Below are 19,036 nucleotides of genomic sequence, written 5' to 3'. Positions count from 1 at the left end.
ACTGGGTGGATGAGGCCCTCTACAGACAGATAGGAGCTGCCTCACGTTCATGAGCCCTGGTCCTCATGGGGGACTTCAACCACCCTGATATCTGTTGGAAGGACAACACAGCAGGGCATAGGCAATCCCAGAGGTTCCTGGAATGCATGGATGATAACTTCCTTCTCCAAATGGTAGAGGAACCAACGAGGAGAGGTGCTACGCTGGACCTTGTTCTCACCAACAATGAAGGGCTGGTGGGGAATGTGATGCTCAAGGACAGCCTTGGCTGCAGCGATCATGAAATGGTAGAATTCAAGATACTTAGAGAAGCAAGAAGGGTGCATATCAGGCTCACTACCCTGGATTTCAGCAGAGCAGACTTTGGCCTCTTCAGGGATCTCCTCGCTAGAGTACAATGGGACGAAGCCCTGGAGGGAAGAGGGGCTCAAGAAAGCTGGTTAATTATCCACCTGAAGGTGGACAAGTCCATGGGACCAGACGAGGTGCATCCGCGGGTCCTGAGGGAACTGGCAGATTAAGTTGCTAAGCCACTATCCATCATATTTCAGAAGTCGTGGCAATCTGGTGAAGTTCCCACTGACTGGAAAAGGGGAAACATAGCCCCCATCTTTAAAAAGGGGAAAAAAGAAGACCCAGGGAACTACAGGCCAGTCAGTCTCACCTCTGTGCCTGGCAAGATCATGGAGCAGATCCTCCTGGAGACTATGCTAAGGCACATAGAAAATAAAGAGGTGATTGGTGACAGCCAACATGGCTTCACTAAGGGCAAATCCTGCCTGACTAATTTGATGGCCTTCTATGAGGAGGTTACAGCATTGATGGATAGGAGAAGAGCAACTGACATCATCTACCTGGACTTATCCAAAGCATTTGATACTGTCCCACACGACATCCTTGTCTCTAAACTGGAGAGACATGGTTTTGATGGATGGACCACTCAGTGGATAAGGAATTGGCTGGATGGTCGCACTCAAAGAGTTGTGGTGAATGGTTCAATGTCCACGTGGAGGCCTGTGACGAGTGGTGTTCCTCAGGGGTCAGTACTGGGACCAGTGCTATTTAACATCTTTGTTGGAGACATGGACAGTGGGTTCGAGTGCACCCTCAGCAAGTTTGTAGATGACACCAAGTTGTGTGGTGTTGTGGGCAAGCTGGAGGGAAGGGATGCCATCCAGAGGGACCTTGACAGGCTGGAGAGGTGGGCCTGTGAGAACCTCATGAAGTTCAACAAGGCCAAGTGCAAGGTCCTGCACGTGGGTCGGGGCAATACCAAGCACAAGTACAGGCTGGGCAGAGAATGGATCAAGAGCAGCCCTGAGGAAAAGGACTTGGGAGTGCTGGTGGATGAGAAGCTCAACATGAGCCGGCAATGTGCACTGGCAGCCCAGAAAACAAATCGTATCCTGGGCTGCATCAAAAGAAGTGTGGCCAGCAGGTCGAGGGATTCTGCCCTTCTACTCAGCTCTCGTGAGACCCCACCTGGAATACTGTGTTCAGCTCTGGAGTCCCCAACACAAGAAGGACATGGAGCTACTGGAGCGAGTCCAGAGGAGGGCCACGAAGATGATCCGAGGGCTGGAGCACCTCTGCTGTGAAGACAGGCTGAGAGAGGTGGGGCTGTTCAGCCTGGAGAAGAGAAGGCTCTGGGGTGATCTTATAGCAGCTTTCCAGTACCTAAAGGGGGCCTACAGGGAAGCTGGAGAGGGACTTTTTACAAGGGCTTGTAGTGACAGGACAAGGGGCAATGGATTTAAACTGAAAGAGGGCAGATTTAGATTACATATAAGGAAGAAATTTTTTACATTGAGGGTGATGAGGCAGTGGAACAGGTTGCCCAGAGAAGTTGTGGCTTCCCCATCCCTGGAAGTGTTCAAGGCCAGGTTAGATGAGGCTTTGGGCAACCTGGTGTAGTGGAGGATTTTTCTGCCCATGGCAGGGGGATTGGAACGAGATGATCTTTGAGTTCCCTTCCAACCCTAAGCGTTCTATGATTCTATGATACTGTGGTTTAGTGGTGGACTTGGCAGTGTTACTTTAACAGGTGGATTTCATGATCTTAAAGCCCCTTTTCAACTGAAATGATGTTATGAATCTGTGATTTTATGATAATATAAATTTATATTAGATCCTGATTCCCTGAGTTCCTACAGTTCATGTCTCTGATATTGTGGTGCACTGCAAATGTAGTATAACTTTTATAGGCACAGATATTTGATAACATCCATGATGACAAAATACAGGGGATTTAGTTGTGTGACCTCTCTCTCTCCCACTCGCCATCCTCTTTCCCCCCTTTCCTCCTTTCTCTTTTTCTCTTTCTCTCTTTTTATACATACACACTTTTACGTATGTATTTAGATCAATGTCTGTGCATTTCGGTAATAACCTTGATTTCTCTTTTCAGGTACAACTATACCCCCACTTCTTAACAGCACATCAAATAATCTGTACCTAAATTTTCAGTCTGATATAAGTGTTTCAGCTGCTGGATTTCATCTTGAATATACAGGTAATGCAGAAATATTCAATTAATTAAGAGTGCTTATTGGTTGCAGACATCGAGTGTACCTTAACTATATAGAAGAGGAATATTCAGTTCTATTGCACATAATGAGCCAGATACCATTGTTTCAAAGTCATTGCTAAAATCCTTGTTTAATTCCAAGGGAGCAAGATGAGCCTTGTCCTGGTTTTGACTGAGATAGAATTTGTTTCCTTTGTGGCTGGTATAGTGCTATGTTTTCAGATTTAGTAAGAGAACAGTGGTGATTCTGCACTGGTGTTTTTAGTTATCACTAAGCAGTTAGAGCTATTTTTCCTTAGTAACTGATATAGTGCTTTGTTTTTGGATTTAGAATGAGAACAATACTGATAATACACTGATGTTTTTAGCTATTGCTAAGCAGTCAAAGACTTTCAGGTTCCCATGCTCTGCCAAGTGCACAAGAAGATCGGAGGGAGCATAACCAGGACACCTAACTCAAAATGACTAATGGGATACTCCATACATGTAACGTCATGCTCAGTATATAAAGTGGGGGAGTTGGCTGAGGGTGGCATGATTGCTGCTCAGGAACGGGCTGGGCATTGATCGGCAGGTGATGAGCAATTGTATTTGCATCACTTGTCTTGTATATTCATTTATTACCATTGTTATTATTATTCTCTTTTTTTCTGTCCTATTAAACTGTATTTATCTCAACCTACAAGTTGTTCTTTTTTTCCCAGTTCTCTTCCCCATCCTCTTGACTGTGGGGAGTGAGAGAGCAGCTGTGTGGTGCTTAGTTTCAGCCTGAAACATGTACTGTAAGGACTGGGAAGTTTATTTGTCTTGCTTTCACCTTTCACCTTGATTTTGCTCTCTGAAAAGCTTTTCTGAACATACAGCAGCCAGGAGTAAATGCAGATATGCTCATGTGGCAGTCCTAATACCAAGATAAAACATATTTATATAATTGTTGCAGACAAAACCAGTATACTGATTTGGGTGATTTAAGTTTAACTTCTTTGCCAATTAAGAATTAATTACTGATTCTGGTATTGAACAAAAGTAGTTACGAACAAATCCTTAGGAACAACTCTTCTGCTTCCCTCTGGACACCTTCCCACGCACACACTTTTTTGTTCTCCAGTGCCCTTCCCACACACTACACTCCGTCCCTTGGTGAGACATGGGCAGTGCAGCAGATTGCGTCACTATCTTGTGGTTCCTGCCGTCCCTTTAGGGGCCCACCTGTCACAGATAGAATGTTTTAACATGGTTATGATTTAGCAGCAATTCAAGATTTATTAAAGGTTCGAGGTAAATCAAAGGTAGAATTTTAACAGCACTTAATGATTAGCCAATGTAAAGATTAACAAGATGATTCACTAGGATATGTTACAACTAAAACAGCTACTTAATAACAGATATGAAAATGACGAGGTTTACACTAACTACAAGGTATCTTAAATCAAAATATATAAAAAACATAAAGCATGCAGACAGATATAAATATTTGGATCCAGTGAAATACAGACACCCGCACTTGCGAAGGCAAATGTGTGTATTCAAACACAGAGATAGGTGGACAGGTGGATGGAGGAGCCTAGCCTATAGGTAAAATTTCCCTCTCAAGTTTAGAGTAAATACTTATAATGCACATCAGCATTTCTCAACTGGTGATAATTGAGACTCAAGGAACATGACTCACCTCGGCCTTCCATCAGCTTTGTTGGCAGATGGCCTCTGGAGTTGATACCAACCTGAGAGGAGTCCCATCTCAGGGGAGATGCTGATCACAGCCCGCTGTGATCCAGGAGAGCTCCAAAGGTCTCACTTAGAATGGCTATTTGTAGAGTCCAAGATAATTGACTTTTGTCAGGTATTTTTCCATTTCGGCCACAATTCGTGTTAGGTAATCTTTGGCAACTTTCAGAGTGGGCTGCAGTCCAGGCATGAGGGGTTCCAGGTATGTTTCCCAGGCTACAGGAGTTCCAGGTGAAGTTAGGGAGTGCCTAACCATCCCAACTCACTGGAACGGTCTATGTCCAGCACAGCCTTTGATCCCTTCCCACAGATGTCATGGCTGCAGCCCCACTCTCCCCCATACCTCCTCAAAATCTGCAAATTATACCCGACACAGTAATAGATGTACTGTTATAGAGTGTATTTTATGTATGCGTAGGACATGAAGATTAATCACTCTCAGTGAAAATGAGAGAATGAATAAACTGAAAATAGCAGCTGTGCTTCTTAACTAACTGCCAAATGCTCACAGGTCGGTGAGAACACAGCAGAATTATTTCAAATGGTTTTATTATTGCTGAGTACCTCACCAGCGGAAAAGGCTATAATTATAAACATACTTTCTGTCTGAACGAGACTGCCTTAGCTGAGTGACATGAATTCTGGCAATCACTAATATTTTGTTGCAGATTTTTATTTTTATTTTTTCTTCCCAGCTCTGCAGTTCTCTCTGCTCATATTGGTCCTGGTGTCTGATCTGCGTAATTGTGTCATGGTTATTTCTTGTCAGCTTTACAGTATGCAAATCCCATGCTCTGGTTGTCTGATTAGCCAGTTGGAGAACACGGCCTTGCAAAATAGCTGCCTGATCACTTGTCTATAACTAAACATTAATTATAGGTTAGAATTATCCTGCCATTTCCTTGAAATGCAGATAATCTCTCAGCTGCTTACAACTTCAGAGCAGAAAAAAAAATGCAGGAATTTATAAAGACAAAGTAAAATAAGACTGATCCAGTTAAAGTGAAAATGCATCTGTGTATTCCTACATCTGTGTATTCCCCTTCCCTGGAAATGTTCAAGGCCAGGTTGGATGAGGCTTTGGGCAACCTGGTGTAGTGGAGGGTATCCCTGCCTATGGCAGGGGGCTTGGAACTAGATGATCTTTGAGTTCCCTTCCAACCCTAACCATTCTATGATTCTATGATTCTATATCGAAATAATTGAAATGTGTAGTGTACTGCTGGTATACAGCTTTCACCTCTAAATAAATAAAGAATTCACAGTATACCATTTAAAATATTGGTCTGTGCCAAAAACAAGAGCTGTATATATTAGTTTGGATTTATACAAAGGTGTATGTGTGAATCTCTACATATGTAATATGTTTTCTATGTGAGTATAGAAACCCAAAGTGTATGCTGAAAATTTGTGATTCAGGAAAGAATATTGATGTCCCTCAGTAAATACCAAATTAACCAGTACCTCAGTAAATTAATCTTACAAGATTAATTATTAATTAACTTTTCATGTGCAGGTGATAGAGATATGTAATTAAAGCATCATAGACTTTGGGATGGAATAAGGAAATGGTGAACAATATCTAAACCTATAATCATTATTAAAAACAAATGTAAACCTTAAGGACAAAAATTTGGTAACAAGTAAAGAATTGTGGTTGTAGAGTAAAGAATTATGACTTCTGAAATAAGATTTTCTGTGATATGTGATGTATTCTATCTAAAATAAACATCAGTTATTGTACATGTGAGGGAATTATTGAAATAAAATGTATGGTATTCAAAGTACAGAATAGGATTAAACGATCATAATAACTCCATAAAATCTGTGGAATACACAATCTATAAATTGTTAATAAGAAAATTAATATAGAAAATATGTGAAGATTATTTTGAAGTTTAAAATAAAGGTACATTGTAACTAAATTCCTATCCTTCAAATTGCAAATAATGAAACTATTTTGTAGAATAAATGTGTAAAAATGTAAAGCGTTGGGCATCCCTGTTTGCTGACCGCTTTCTAGCTCGCACCGCAGAACTAAAGCATGGTTTCAGAGTATGCAATCTCTATTTCTGTCACATAAAACTAAATAAGAGTGTGTACTTCAACATCTCAGCTAATGCTAATAGACACTAATGGAAAATCAGCCTTATTATAAGATCAGACTAACTGAAGCTAATAATAATAAAACTCTTTAGTTTAGCACTTAGTGTGGATCTTGAGTCCTAGGCACCAGCTGTTTCAGTTCATGGATCCATGACTATTACTGTTTGCTACTTGCTAAGAAAGACTTGTTCTCTGTTACCTGTGAATTAGAGAGGAGTGTTTTTGTTTTCATCTGTAGCTTAATCTTTGTCAAGAAGAGACTATGGAAAATTCTGCATTGGGCTGAACCACAAATTTGATGGAGGAGATTAAGCTAAGGGACAGTTCTTTCTTATCATTGCTGAAAGGAAGACAACATAAAATGTATCTTGTATATCTTCTAGATTTCGTCTCTTTTAGGTTTCTGCAATGGAGAAATAAGAATTTTTGTCAGGATTCTAGAACTCACAATACTGCTGTATTTCTACTAAAATTTCTCCAGAAATGCATTGATCAGAACAGCGTTCACTCTCCTCAGTTGTGCTGGTCATCTCTGCCTCAGACAACCCTTACTGCTCTAAAAGTTGTGATTACATTTTAAAAGATAGTTAGTAAATAGGAAGTAATGACCACGTTTTAAGGCCAGTGTTTCATACATTTATTACTGTCCGGGTTTTGGCTGGGACAGTTTTTCTTTTTAGCAGCCAGAAGAGATCTGTCTTTGGATTATAGTCTGGGAGTCGCTATGAGAAGAACGCTGACAGCGCACTGATGTTTATAGTTGGCATTGAGACCTCAAGGACTTTTCAGCTTCCCATGTTCTTGCCAGTGTGCAGGAGCACAACAGGATAGGGGGGAGCATAGGTGGGACCAAGGGTCCACAACTCTCCTTATGATTTGAATTTAGATTTAGAATAGAGGGCTAAATTTGCCAATGAAGTATTCCATATCATGTAACATCATGCCCAGTATATAGATGAGGGTTGGCCCAAGAGAAGGGCTCTTGCTTCCCAGGGGCTCTCACTCTTGGCCTCTCGGAGTGCTCTCTCTCTCTCTCATTCATCTGGAATTGTGGTGTCAGGACTTAACTATTTTGGGACAGTCGCTGGTCACCAGATGGTAAGCAATTACACTGTGTATCACTTGTTTGTATATATATTATAATTTTATGTATAATTATATATAACTATTATATTTTTATAAAGTTATTATTATTATTATTTAAAAAATGTTCTTTTCTGAGCCCATGAGTGTCTTTCCCTTTTTCTCTTTAATCCTCTTCCCCATCTCCTGGGGGCGGGGGAAGGTGAGAGAGTGGCTGTGTGGCATTTAGCTGCCAGGCGGGCTAAACCATGACAATTGCATTTCACTAGAGCCTGTACTGGCAGAGGTCATGTCCTAGTTTTAGCTGGGACAGAGTCTTTTTTAACAGCCAGAAGAGCTCCGTGTTTTGATTTTACTCGGAGGCTCACTCTGAGAAGAATGTTGATAGCAAGCTGATGTTTGTGGTTGGAAGTGAAACTCCAAGGACTTTTCAGTGTGCCGGAGTGCAGGAACACGGTGGGACAAGGGGGACACGATTCCCCTTGTGATTTGTGGTGGAACTTAAGACTGAGGGCCAAACTGGCCAATTAGTATTCCATATCATGCAGCGTCATGCCCAGTATAAAAGCGAGGGTCAGCCGGGAAGAAGGGCTTTTGCGCTTTGGCTCTTTTGCACTTTTGCTCTTTTGCGCTTGCTAAGGACTCAGCTAAATTAAACTCTTAGTCTTTGAAGTATCGGTGCACATTTCTCATTGAAAATCACATCAGTTAAATATTTATATTAAGCAATTTTCAAGTGAGTTAGCCATAAACATTTTTTGTTCAACATGTAGTGCATCTTTCAAGTCTGTTTCACATGTTGTAGAACTGAGGGAAGTGCACCTCTCTTGCCAGAGTGATTACTTTTTCATCTCAACAACAGTTTTCTGTATGAAGGTTTCATTCTGTTTCATTTCCAGTATCTCTTTTCATCCTTTATTCATAGTTTTTTCACGCTGTCCAGTCTAGTTCATCTTTGGAACTGCTACAAAATCTAAATGCACTTTTTGATGTAAAAATAAAACAAAACAAAAGGAACTTTATTTGTTGGAGAAATATTGTAAGACCAAATAAATGAAACTTTGACATAAGGAATTAAGTATTCATATTCCTAAACTGAATAATGTTCTTTTCAATAATTTATTTCTAGCATATTTTTATGTCTTTGTTGAATCCTTAATTTCTTATTATATTCATAACATGCAGTTTATGTATTCCAATGGATATCTTAAACATGAAAATATATTGCTTCAACTGAAGAATATCCACAAAGAGCAACACAGAATGGTTTATTAAACACATGTATAAAGTTTATATGTTTTACGCGACTGTAGATCTTAATTTAGTCCTCATTTTCTCTAACTAAACTTTTTGTAATTGAGTAATTGATTATGCTATATAAATAGTAGCAACAGTCTTTGGGATTAGTTGAGTTTGTCAGATTGCATCGTACATAATTTCTGTAATACTCAATATCTATTTTAAATTAATAAAAAATATAACACTAATTTTAATTCTAAAATATAATCCCTAGAAATCTATATATTTGGATTGTGTAATGTGTAATTCTAACATCATAAATACTAAAACATTTCCATAAAATTACAGTAATAAGTTTAAAAAATAAAGAGTTACTACTTTAAGATTTATGTTGTCCCAGAGTGCATTATCCAAAATTTCATTGGTAGCTTTTTATATTTAGAGGCACAGGAGCTGTTGGAGAAGTTCAAGACAACATCAAATAGCTTCTTTTTCTTTATATACAATTCTTCTTATGTAAAAATTAGACAAGACTAGATTTTTAATGAATGTCTATGTTAAAATCTTCTTTCTAATGCCATTGCTCATGAAAATTTTAGAATCTAACACATTATACTGAGATATAGTATAATGTGGTTCAAGGAACTAGTCATGCACCACAAATGAGTCAATAATGAACAGAGTACAGTTTATGAATATATTTATGATTTCACCTGAATAACTATCATGACACTCTAAAGACAGAAGTTCTCTGAACTAGCCCTCAGCTAGGAAGGTGATGAACTTTGCTATGTTTCAGTTTGTTGAAAGACAGTGTAAATATTCAAACAATATTTTTTTCCAAGCATTATTGTATTAATTGAAGTGAGAGTACAGTAGGATGAATACATGTGATCTAGTTTGAGCTGTTAAGATACCTACTCTGAGAAAGGCATTTAAATGAATTTAATTCAGTTTACATGGCCTGAATATTCACATAGTAAGGTTTTGCATTTCTGCTGAAGGTTCAGTGACTGAAACTGAAAACTACTCTTTCCTTAACTGTTCAAAGTACATTATAAGCACTACCTCTGTGTAAGCCAAGTACTGCTGTTCTTTACATTTGTACTTTATGCATGAGCTGGATGGCCATCTGGACCTCTCAAATGTAAAAAGTAGATCTAAGCCCATCAGCCATTTTCTAAATAGATTATTTGATGTTCTTTTTGTTTGTAGTTTGAGAAAATAAAAGAATTTGAAAGATAAAAATCATTTTAGTTCAAACAGTTTGTTCTTTCAGTATAGTTTAATCTAAAATTTCATGTGCCAAATACATTTTTAAGAATAGGAATTACAAACTAGATTTTCAGTTTAATATCTATTTTCTAAATGCCAGACATTCCATTTTTTATTTCTTTTTTTTTTTTTTCATTTTTACAATACAATGTTATTGTAAAATTACAGTAGCGGAAACAATTATTGATTCACGAAGCATGCCTTATAGAGAAAAAAATACTGTGTATGCTTTATAAATTCCTTATAATTTTTGTTAGCTTTCAGCTTTCATGTGTTATAAAAATACATCATTTTAAGAGTGTTCAAAGTGTAATTTTTGCTTATTAAGATTCTTATATGAAGTGATCTGTTACGTTAGTAAGTTTTTAAACATGCAGAGGTCGATAATATATTGAACAGGTGCTATTGTTGAATCCCACATTTTCCTATTATCTTATGTACTGATGCTTCACAACTAGTTAGGGTGTAATTCTTACAGTAGGCAAAGAGAGTAACCGAGCTTCTTCTATTTACTGTTACACATATTTGTATATTCCTGGATCTTCCTGGGTAGATGCAGTGAAGAAAAAATTATTTGTTTCTCTATTTGATGACAATGAAAAAAGCATGCTGTCTTTTGGTAAACTAGCTTATATTTCAATAAAAGAGATACTTAGATACTTCATTAAAACAGCACACTAGGTGAAATTTGATGTAAATATTTACTCAGTGTGTGTGTATGTGTGTGTGTAAATGAATGCAAGTGTAGTGTCAGTCTTGTGAAGAACTGGATGCAGATAAGCAGTTATACTTTGCACTGTTTTTCCCATGTTTTACACTCTGTGTGGTATTGGCCAGCATCCTCTGCAACAGATACTGGGAAAGGAAAGCAGGGGTGCTCCCAGTTTGAATTAAGTAGGCTGTAATTAAGAGTGAGTCTGGAGATGGAAATGAATGAGTCTGAGCTAGGATAGAGTAGAAATTTAGAGAAGACTTTGAGTTGAGACTGCAGATTGCTGGGAAGTGTTTGTTACTACCCTGATTATTTATTTCTTTTTCCTTTACTCAGGAAATAAGGTTTTTCTCCTTATACAGCAGTTGTTTGAAAATAATATGCCACTCACTTGTCCACAGACGAACTGCTGGTGCCCAAGAGCTTCCTAAAATATATCAATATAGTGTGCCTATGTACAGTGTACACAGAATTTCTATGTGAATATAAAACCAGATTTTGTGTTCCTTGGGATGTCTAAACTTCTAAATTTTTCACAGCTATAGGTTTGGACTCTTGTCCTGAACCACAGACCCCAAGCAATGGGATCAAAATTGGAGACAGATACATGGTTGGAGATGTGGTGTCTTTCCAGTGTGATCAGGGCTATTCTCTTCAGGTGAGCCAAGTTACCTATTTCAAACGATGCCTTTTAGTTCTTTAACATGGTTATGTTTGACTCTGTCAATATGAAATGGACAATGAACTCTTCAAGAGTTGTGAAGACGTGATAAGCTTGCCGAACTGGTAGGCTTTTCTGCCAAATATTAAATTAGCAACTATCCAAATATTCCATCAGAAGTGTATGGCCCTGTGCTTTCCCTGTATTAGTGATTATAGGTTCTTATCTATCATTGATGGCATTTTTGGTATTCATAGCTGAGCTATATAGTGTTGGCAAAATAAGTTAAATCACTTTGTGAGCAATTATGAATAGTTCTCTACGTACAGGAGGAAAAAGAAAGTAAGTGAAGAGAGAGAATAGGAATAAACAAAGGGAAATGAAATCATTGCTTTTCTTAGTAAATCAGATAGAGACACTTACTTTCTTTCAGTAATTTCTTGGAGTTTTTATCCAAAAAAAGTTTTCAAATATAGATGTAATTTTGCCAAGTAAATTTCCTTACTCTTGCATTAGCAAAAGGTAGGAGTAATACAGTGATTGTAAACTGTAACTAATTTGCCTCTTTGAGTTGCTAACCAGTTCCTAACCAGTAGGAATCTGTGTGCCTACAGGAAAGATCTTGAAAATATTTTCAAAAATTTGTACAGTGACACTGTAGAACCAAATCCAAAACTGAGTATTGTTTCCACTTGAGACACTGCCTGAAAGGACTAAAGTTCCAACTGATAGATTATTATTTTCAAAAACTGTAGTATTTTGCTTTCGTGACTCTCCAAACTCTACAATCTTCACTTCATCTAGCTCTTTGAGAGCCTAAAAAGAGAGAAAACAATCACATTACCTGTGCAGAATAAAAAGAAAATTCTTAAAGGCAGAAAATGTTTTGTGTATTACAGCACATGATTAACTGCTGATGGAGATATGGATGGGTTTGGAGTAAAATAGCAAAAGGATAACTTTCCTGCCTTTCTTTCTCAATTAACATCAGTCTGGTCTGTAACACATGTTGATGAGCGTCAGACTAACTAACTGAAGTGAAGTTTTAAAAACGTTAATAATTTCAAATATTTATTTTACGTAGTTCTCTGAAGACTTAAATACTGGGGTCATATGTGCTGCATCAAAAATAGAAATGGATTCGATTTTTTTGACTTAAAAATTATTTTTTAAAAAAGCTGCTGTTCATGTATTGTGATATAAACCAAGTAAACTTCTCTGCTTCCAGATCTCAACTGCCGTTTGAATTTGGGAACTGTATCCCAGTTTCCCCTTCAAGACAAAGTTCCTAGTCATGTCTGCAGCCTCTTAGCGTTTCAAGAATAACTGAAATGTTCCGTGAATGCAGCTCTGACAAAGCTGTTGAAGTTTACTTATGTTGCCTGGTTTTAGCTGGCCATTTTTGAGATCAACCTGTTAATTATTTTTTTCTTTGTTTTAATTTCATACTTAAATACAGATATATGAGCAGATAAGCCACAGTAAATGGCTGAAATAAAGAAAATATAAAGAACATTGAAGCATAGAATGTGCAAACACACATGTAAAATCTCTTTCCTCCATATTTTTCTGACTTATACAATAGGACTTTGCCACTTCATTTTTTTTTTCCTTCTAGCAAGGAACACATGCACCTACTTGCATTATGGAGAAAGTGTGTTTATTTTTCCTCTAGGAGAGAAAAAGAATGGGTTGCAGATTGATGAAGAAACTACTTAGAGTTACCCTGGATTCTTTAGATATACTTGGTTGCCTTAAATGCTACAGGCTCTAAATTGATAAGGAGATTTAGTATGAAAAACTAACTTTTCTCTTCATCTGAAGGTTGAACAAAGAGGTTGAAAGCTACTGAACTTTTTCTACTACATCATTTTAAAGTGTATACTACATGATTTTGCAAGATATCTCAAACAGAGTTTTCAGATTTTTCGTTTTCTTTTCCTGTTTCTGGAAGACAATTACAATTACACGAATCTAATGAACAACACAGAGAGTCACTCTAATGAGTCTTGGAACTTTTCGCTAACAAACTACCTTGAAATCATAAGACCTAATCTGTTGTAAAGGGACACATGTTGCAAAGAGGTGCCTTAAATATCTCAGCTTTTGGCAACTTAAACCAGCTGTTTTGGGATGAGGGTAAAGACTGCATTTAGAATAGGTATTGCGAATTTAAGATGTAAAGTCAATACTGTATAATGTCCATAGTTCGTGTCTTTTGTCGTGTTCTACAAATGATGCAAATTAATACTATGTAAATATTGCTTCGATTAGACCTTTAGTTTCTAGACTCATTTTTTTATGCTTGAGCTCGTATTATAGAATTCAGCTGGATACCGTTATATTGTTAGAAATATTATTAAGGGCATAAACACAATTCTCTAGTGGGAAGACAGTCACATAGTTGAGATTACAGTCTTCTGTGTTATCCTGAAGGTATGATACAATTCATAGTGTGCAATATAAATGTTATACCTTATTCTTTTAATATATTTTGATGATGTTTTAAATTATATATTTTTTTGAGATACTAATGATGTGGCATATATTGTATATTTATTATTATGTGAATTAACAAATATTGTGTCATTTTAGGGACATTCACATATCACCTGTATGCCTGGACCAGTAAGAAGGTGGAATTATCCGATTCCAATATGTTTAGGTATGTGCACCATAGATAAGCATTCTTAAATATGCCAAAATGAGAAAGCAAGAGAACTCAAAAATAAGAGATACGTATAGGGGAAAGAATAGGGAGAACTGGAAGAACTTAATTAAAAGCGAAAATGGTCAAATTAAGCTGCAGATTTTAAAAGTATACTTCACACTTATTTTGGCAAAGCTTTTCTGAAATGTCCAATCAGAAGAAGGAAGAATAAAATATGTTTTAGCCAGAATCTATCATCAATTCACTATCAGTGATGAGACCTCCAGAGATCCTTGCAAACATGGTTAATTTATTTATGAATCATTTCCACAGCAGAGTGATGAGTCTTATAGAAAATACTGAAATAGAAATAGCATTACATTTTCATCTCTGGTAAGTTCAACATAAGGCATGTCTGCTGAATTTAAGAAGATATATTATTTTTCAAATTAAACTATATACATGATCATATTAATATTATTGGAAGAAGCACTGGAATCCTGCCAGAAACCCGAATGAAACATCTGAAGTGCATTTAAATATATTCTCTTTATATGATGAATAAATGTGAGGAGTGTAAAACTCTTACTATTTGCATTCTCTTTGGCTGAATAGAAATGCCTTTTTGTTTGGGCTCTCTAACAGTAAAAGTTATCTATATTTGTAATCTTGAATGTATGGGAAGTAGGATGCTGCAGATCTCATTAAAGATTTTATACTTTGCTTTTCTTCAGGACAGATTATATATCCTTTTGAGCTGCCTCACATAATCCTGTTCTTAATTCTGTGAGGTGTTAAAAACCTCCTATGAGGTACTGAGCCCGCTCAGCTTAGAATTTATAAATATTCAACAAGATTCAGATATCTGTACGAATTTTTTCAGGAGTTAGTCTTCAGTTTCCATCATTATGAATTAACATATATCTAAGAAGTATGATATGATAATTGGGCTGCTCTATGGTAAATTCTGAAGACAAAGATACTCTGCTGAAATTTTAGATAATTTTATTTCCCTTTTTTTTTCTTTTTTTGCAAGTAATGAATTTTAATTGTGTTTCAAGTAATATAGCAACTGTTAATTGAACAAAACTGTTAAAAAGAATTGTATTTACCGTAATTAACATCTTCAAATCTGATATTGAAGTGTAGGCTACTTTATTCACTGGTGTCGTGCCTGAAAAAAAATTAAAAGTTCAAATGTGGATTTAGTTCAACTTCTGGAAACATGTGTGTGTGTATACACATTTTCTAAGTCTGTTTGGTTTATCTTATTTTTAAAATAGCAGCATACAAATGCGGTTTTTAAAAGGCCTCTTGAAATGCTTTGAGTACAGAATCTTTTAAAAATACATTATTATCTTATATTATTCAGATGCTCCTTTACAAACTAATGTGGAGTTGTGTCAATGTTGCCATAAGCTGATGTGTGCCACTTGTCTGTTCACAAGAGTGGTTCATGCAGACAGAGTGCAGAGTAAATATGTATTGTCTGGTTGGATGAAGCTTTGGGCAACCTGGTGTAGTGGAGGGTGTCCCTGCCCATGGCAGAGGGGTTGGAACTAGATGATCTTTGAGGTCCCTTCTAACCATTCTATGATTCTATGTGTGTCCTCTAAATTAAAACCTAGTCAATTCAGAGCAGGTACATATGTTTAAAGAACCTATTTGCAAATTACTTTGTTACAGGTATTTAGTGGTAAAGGAATGTTTATGTATTTTTTGAAGTATAAACCTAGTTATTCTTACATTATTAACGTTGGAAGGATCTTCAATGTTCTGAATTAATTTTTAGCTCATTCTACTCCTCTGAAAAATGTCTCTTTTTTTTTTTTTTTTTTTTTTTTCCAGCACAATGTGGTGGTGGTATGTCAGACTTCAGCGGAGTGATCCTCAGCCCTGGGTTTCCTGGCAACTATCCTAGCAGTTTGGATTGCACATGGACAATAAAGCTGCCTATTGGTTTTGGTATGTGTTCTTTTATGGATTAAATTTGTTGTAGTTTTTATGGAGTCAAAACACTGAACATAGATTTAAAATATTGTGAATATTTATCCTGGAAAAAAAAAAAGAATTATAATTCATTTAAAGAAGTTATAAAAACTTTAAAAGCAAGATATAAAATAGAAAGACTATAAGGTTCTTGGTTTTTCATTTAACATATACTACAATTTTCTGATAAAGACAAAGTTGTTTAATTAGAATAAAGCACAATATCCTGACTTAACAGGCTTGATTTCTCTTTGTGAGGCAATAAATCCAACAAAAATAAATAGCTGTCATGAATATTTTAAACCACGTCAGTATCAGTTTAGAAGAAGTTAAAGCTACATTTGAGTTCATTTTTTTTATCATCAAGTTTCTTTGCGTATCCTTGGTGAATATCACAACAGCATAGAAATGTTCTTCGAAGGGACCTGTGGAAACCTCCCGCTCAAAGTTGTCAAGCTTCCCACTCAATGTGAAATTGTCGGTAACACTGGATCAACACCACGATGACTGGCAGATCCTTCTCAGCAGGGCTGCTACTCACCTAATCATTTACCAGCCTTTAGCAGCAGATAAGAATGTTGTGCTCCAGATGCAGAACTTTGCACTTCTTGTGCAAACCCTTAAGAATTGGTTAGCTTACTCAGTCCTCAAGTTTTTCAGTGTTTCTCTATACAGAAGTTGTGCTATTTGGTGTATCATCCACATTCTCTAGATCAGTATCCTACACAAATTTGTTGAGGATGTATTCTCATTATCCAGGTCTCTCATGAAGACGTTGAATAGTGTAAGCTCCCATATCAACCCATAGAACATTGTACTTGTTACTGGCTACCGACTGGACATTGATTGACTGATTTTCACTCTTGGAGCCTTGAAGTTCTATTAATTTTTAACCTACTTCCCCTCCATTCATCAAATTCATATATGTTCAGCTTCCAGATGAGAATGCTATAGAAGACTGAGTTAAAAGTCATGGCAAAGTAAGAGTATATTATATCCACCGTTCTCCCTCTGTCTATTTAATCACAGAAGGACATAATGGTTCATCAACTGTGATTTTCTGTTAGTAAATCCATGTTGACTGCTCCTGAGTCCCTTTTCGTCTTGGGCAACCTGCTGTAGTGGAGGGTTTCCCTGCCCATGGCAGGGGGGTTGGAACTAGATGATCTTTGAGGTCCCTTCCAACCCTAACCATTCTATGATTCTATGATTGATTCTATGATTCTATGAAATTGCCTCCAATTAGACAAGTTCCATAGTCTTTCCATGGATTGCAGTGAACCTGCAGTTGCCGTTGGCCAGATTATCTTTCTTAAAGGTGGATGTATCCTCAGACTTTTTCTGGTCACCAGAACTTCTCTGATTCACCAAGATTTTGCATAGGTAATCAGCATTTCAATTACATTGGCTAACCCCCTTGAGAAACTTTGTGTGAATCTTATATATCTGTAATTGCAAAATCTTTATTCAAAGCTATCCAATACAATTGTCCGATCTAACTTTTTAAACTTGTGGCACTTTGGTACGAGCACGTGCACTCAGATTTTTTTCTTTATATGTTTGTTGAATGGCATGCTGTTTTTTCAGACATACCTCATTGTTTTCTGTTTTATACTTGCCACCTCTATCATTTTTACTTGATGATATAGAATTTCTGAATCTTCCACAGTAACAATGTGACCTCTCAAATAGTTTTTCTTCATCTGTTCAGATTCTTTCTCTCCTCTTTTTAAAATAACTTCTGTGATCTTTCTCATTATAAGTCCCATGAGCCTGATTCACTTATCATTTAAATGAAAGCCAATAGTTGTGCATGATTTGTTTAAACTCAATAATATTAAACATTCAGTGACATTGATTTAACAGAATCTATCTGTGGGAAATACATTATGTTAGGGTAGGGATTTCTGTATCAAACCTAATTGCTGTGTTTGCATTTTGTTCAAAAGTCTCAATGTTCAAGTCAATAATTGACTTTTTGTATTAGCATTTTATAGAAATAGCGTCAATACTTTATATTTGCTGTTACCTGAAATTTAGACAGCTTGATGCTTCTAGTGTTTCGTCCTGAGTCATAATGCTGTCTAGAATTTGCAGATCCCATGCAGATCCCTGCTGGTTTTCCAGTTCATGTGTAGGAAAGGTAAATGCTCCTTTTTCTAGAAGAAAACTAAAACTGCACAAATTAAAATTTGCTTGATATTTTTGACCATTTCTAAGCAGGTGATGATTAAAACTGAATTCAATATTGAAGTAAAAATTCATTGTAAAAATTAGAAAAATGACATTTGGAAAAGTGATGGCTAAAACTGGTTTTAGTGATGCTGTGATTCTAGTCCAGTAGAGGGACATAGATCTAACTCTCCTGAGTAGCAAATAGAAAAACTCAAAACTACCATCATGGGAACCTTCTATAGGCTTTCACTTGTTTAAGTGTTTCTAACAAAATATCTTCCCAACTAGAAGTTATGAGTCATAAGTTTTTCCACTTTACGTTAGTTAATGGTGTAATCTAAACCAATGACACCATGTTGATTTCAATCAACTTACAAGGTTATTTTATATGATTCGTTGGTATTCTGTCTGAGATTTATAGTTAGATTTCATATATAAATATCTAAAATACTCATTCAAGAGGGGTGTCCAAACTGCAAAAAGCTGTAGAAAAAAACAGTCTAACAGCAGAAGTGTGAGACAAACAGAGGCAAGTGCAACAGGCTGAGCAAAAGATTAATACTTTAGAAGACTGATACGGTTCAGGAACTTGTAGTGAAAGACAGTAGAGTACAGAGAGCAGAATGATGGCAAAAAATATATTAGAGCTGGTTTTGTATTGAACAAAGTGAGTGAGAGAGAAAAAAATTGACAGGAAGATAACATGAGTTAGCAGTTATTAATAGCAGCTTAAACTCTGGACAAGTGTTTGGTTCTCAGGATCAAATAAAAGGACAAAAGAAAGAGCAATGTTTGGATGTAACTGGATTCTCTGTGTAGGAAATATTTGGAAGACTGGCAAAGTCAAAGAATGACACTTATAAGCAGAAGATTTCTGATAATATACAGGCTATC

The 19,036-nt window shown here is 36.7% G+C and overlaps 1 protein-coding gene across 4 annotated transcripts in view; it reads left to right on the top strand.

The window, feature by feature from the left end:
* The window catches only part of CSMD3 (CUB and Sushi multiple domains 3), a 737,988-nt gene that overhangs the window by 603,482 nt on the left and 115,470 nt on the right, over window positions 1-19,036 (top strand). For all 4 annotated transcript variants that reach the window (XM_086609528.1, XM_086609527.1, XM_086609526.1 and 1 more), the window contains 4 exons: window positions 2,408-2,512; window positions 11,207-11,325; window positions 13,924-13,993; window positions 15,827-15,943. In XM_086609528.1, coding sequence (XP_086465654.1) covers window positions 2,408-2,512; window positions 11,207-11,325; window positions 13,924-13,993; window positions 15,827-15,943 — 411 coding nt within the window. The remainder of the gene's footprint in view (window positions 1-2,407; window positions 2,513-11,206; window positions 11,326-13,923; window positions 13,994-15,826; window positions 15,944-19,036) is intronic.

Source organism: Tauraco erythrolophus, chromosome 3 (genome assembly GCF_009769465.1).
Source record: "Tauraco erythrolophus isolate bTauEry1 chromosome 3, bTauEry1.pri, whole genome shotgun sequence".
Classification (NCBI taxonomy): domain Eukaryota; kingdom Metazoa; phylum Chordata; class Aves; order Musophagiformes; family Musophagidae; genus Tauraco; species Tauraco erythrolophus.
This window is presented reverse-complemented; position numbering and strand designations above follow the sequence as displayed.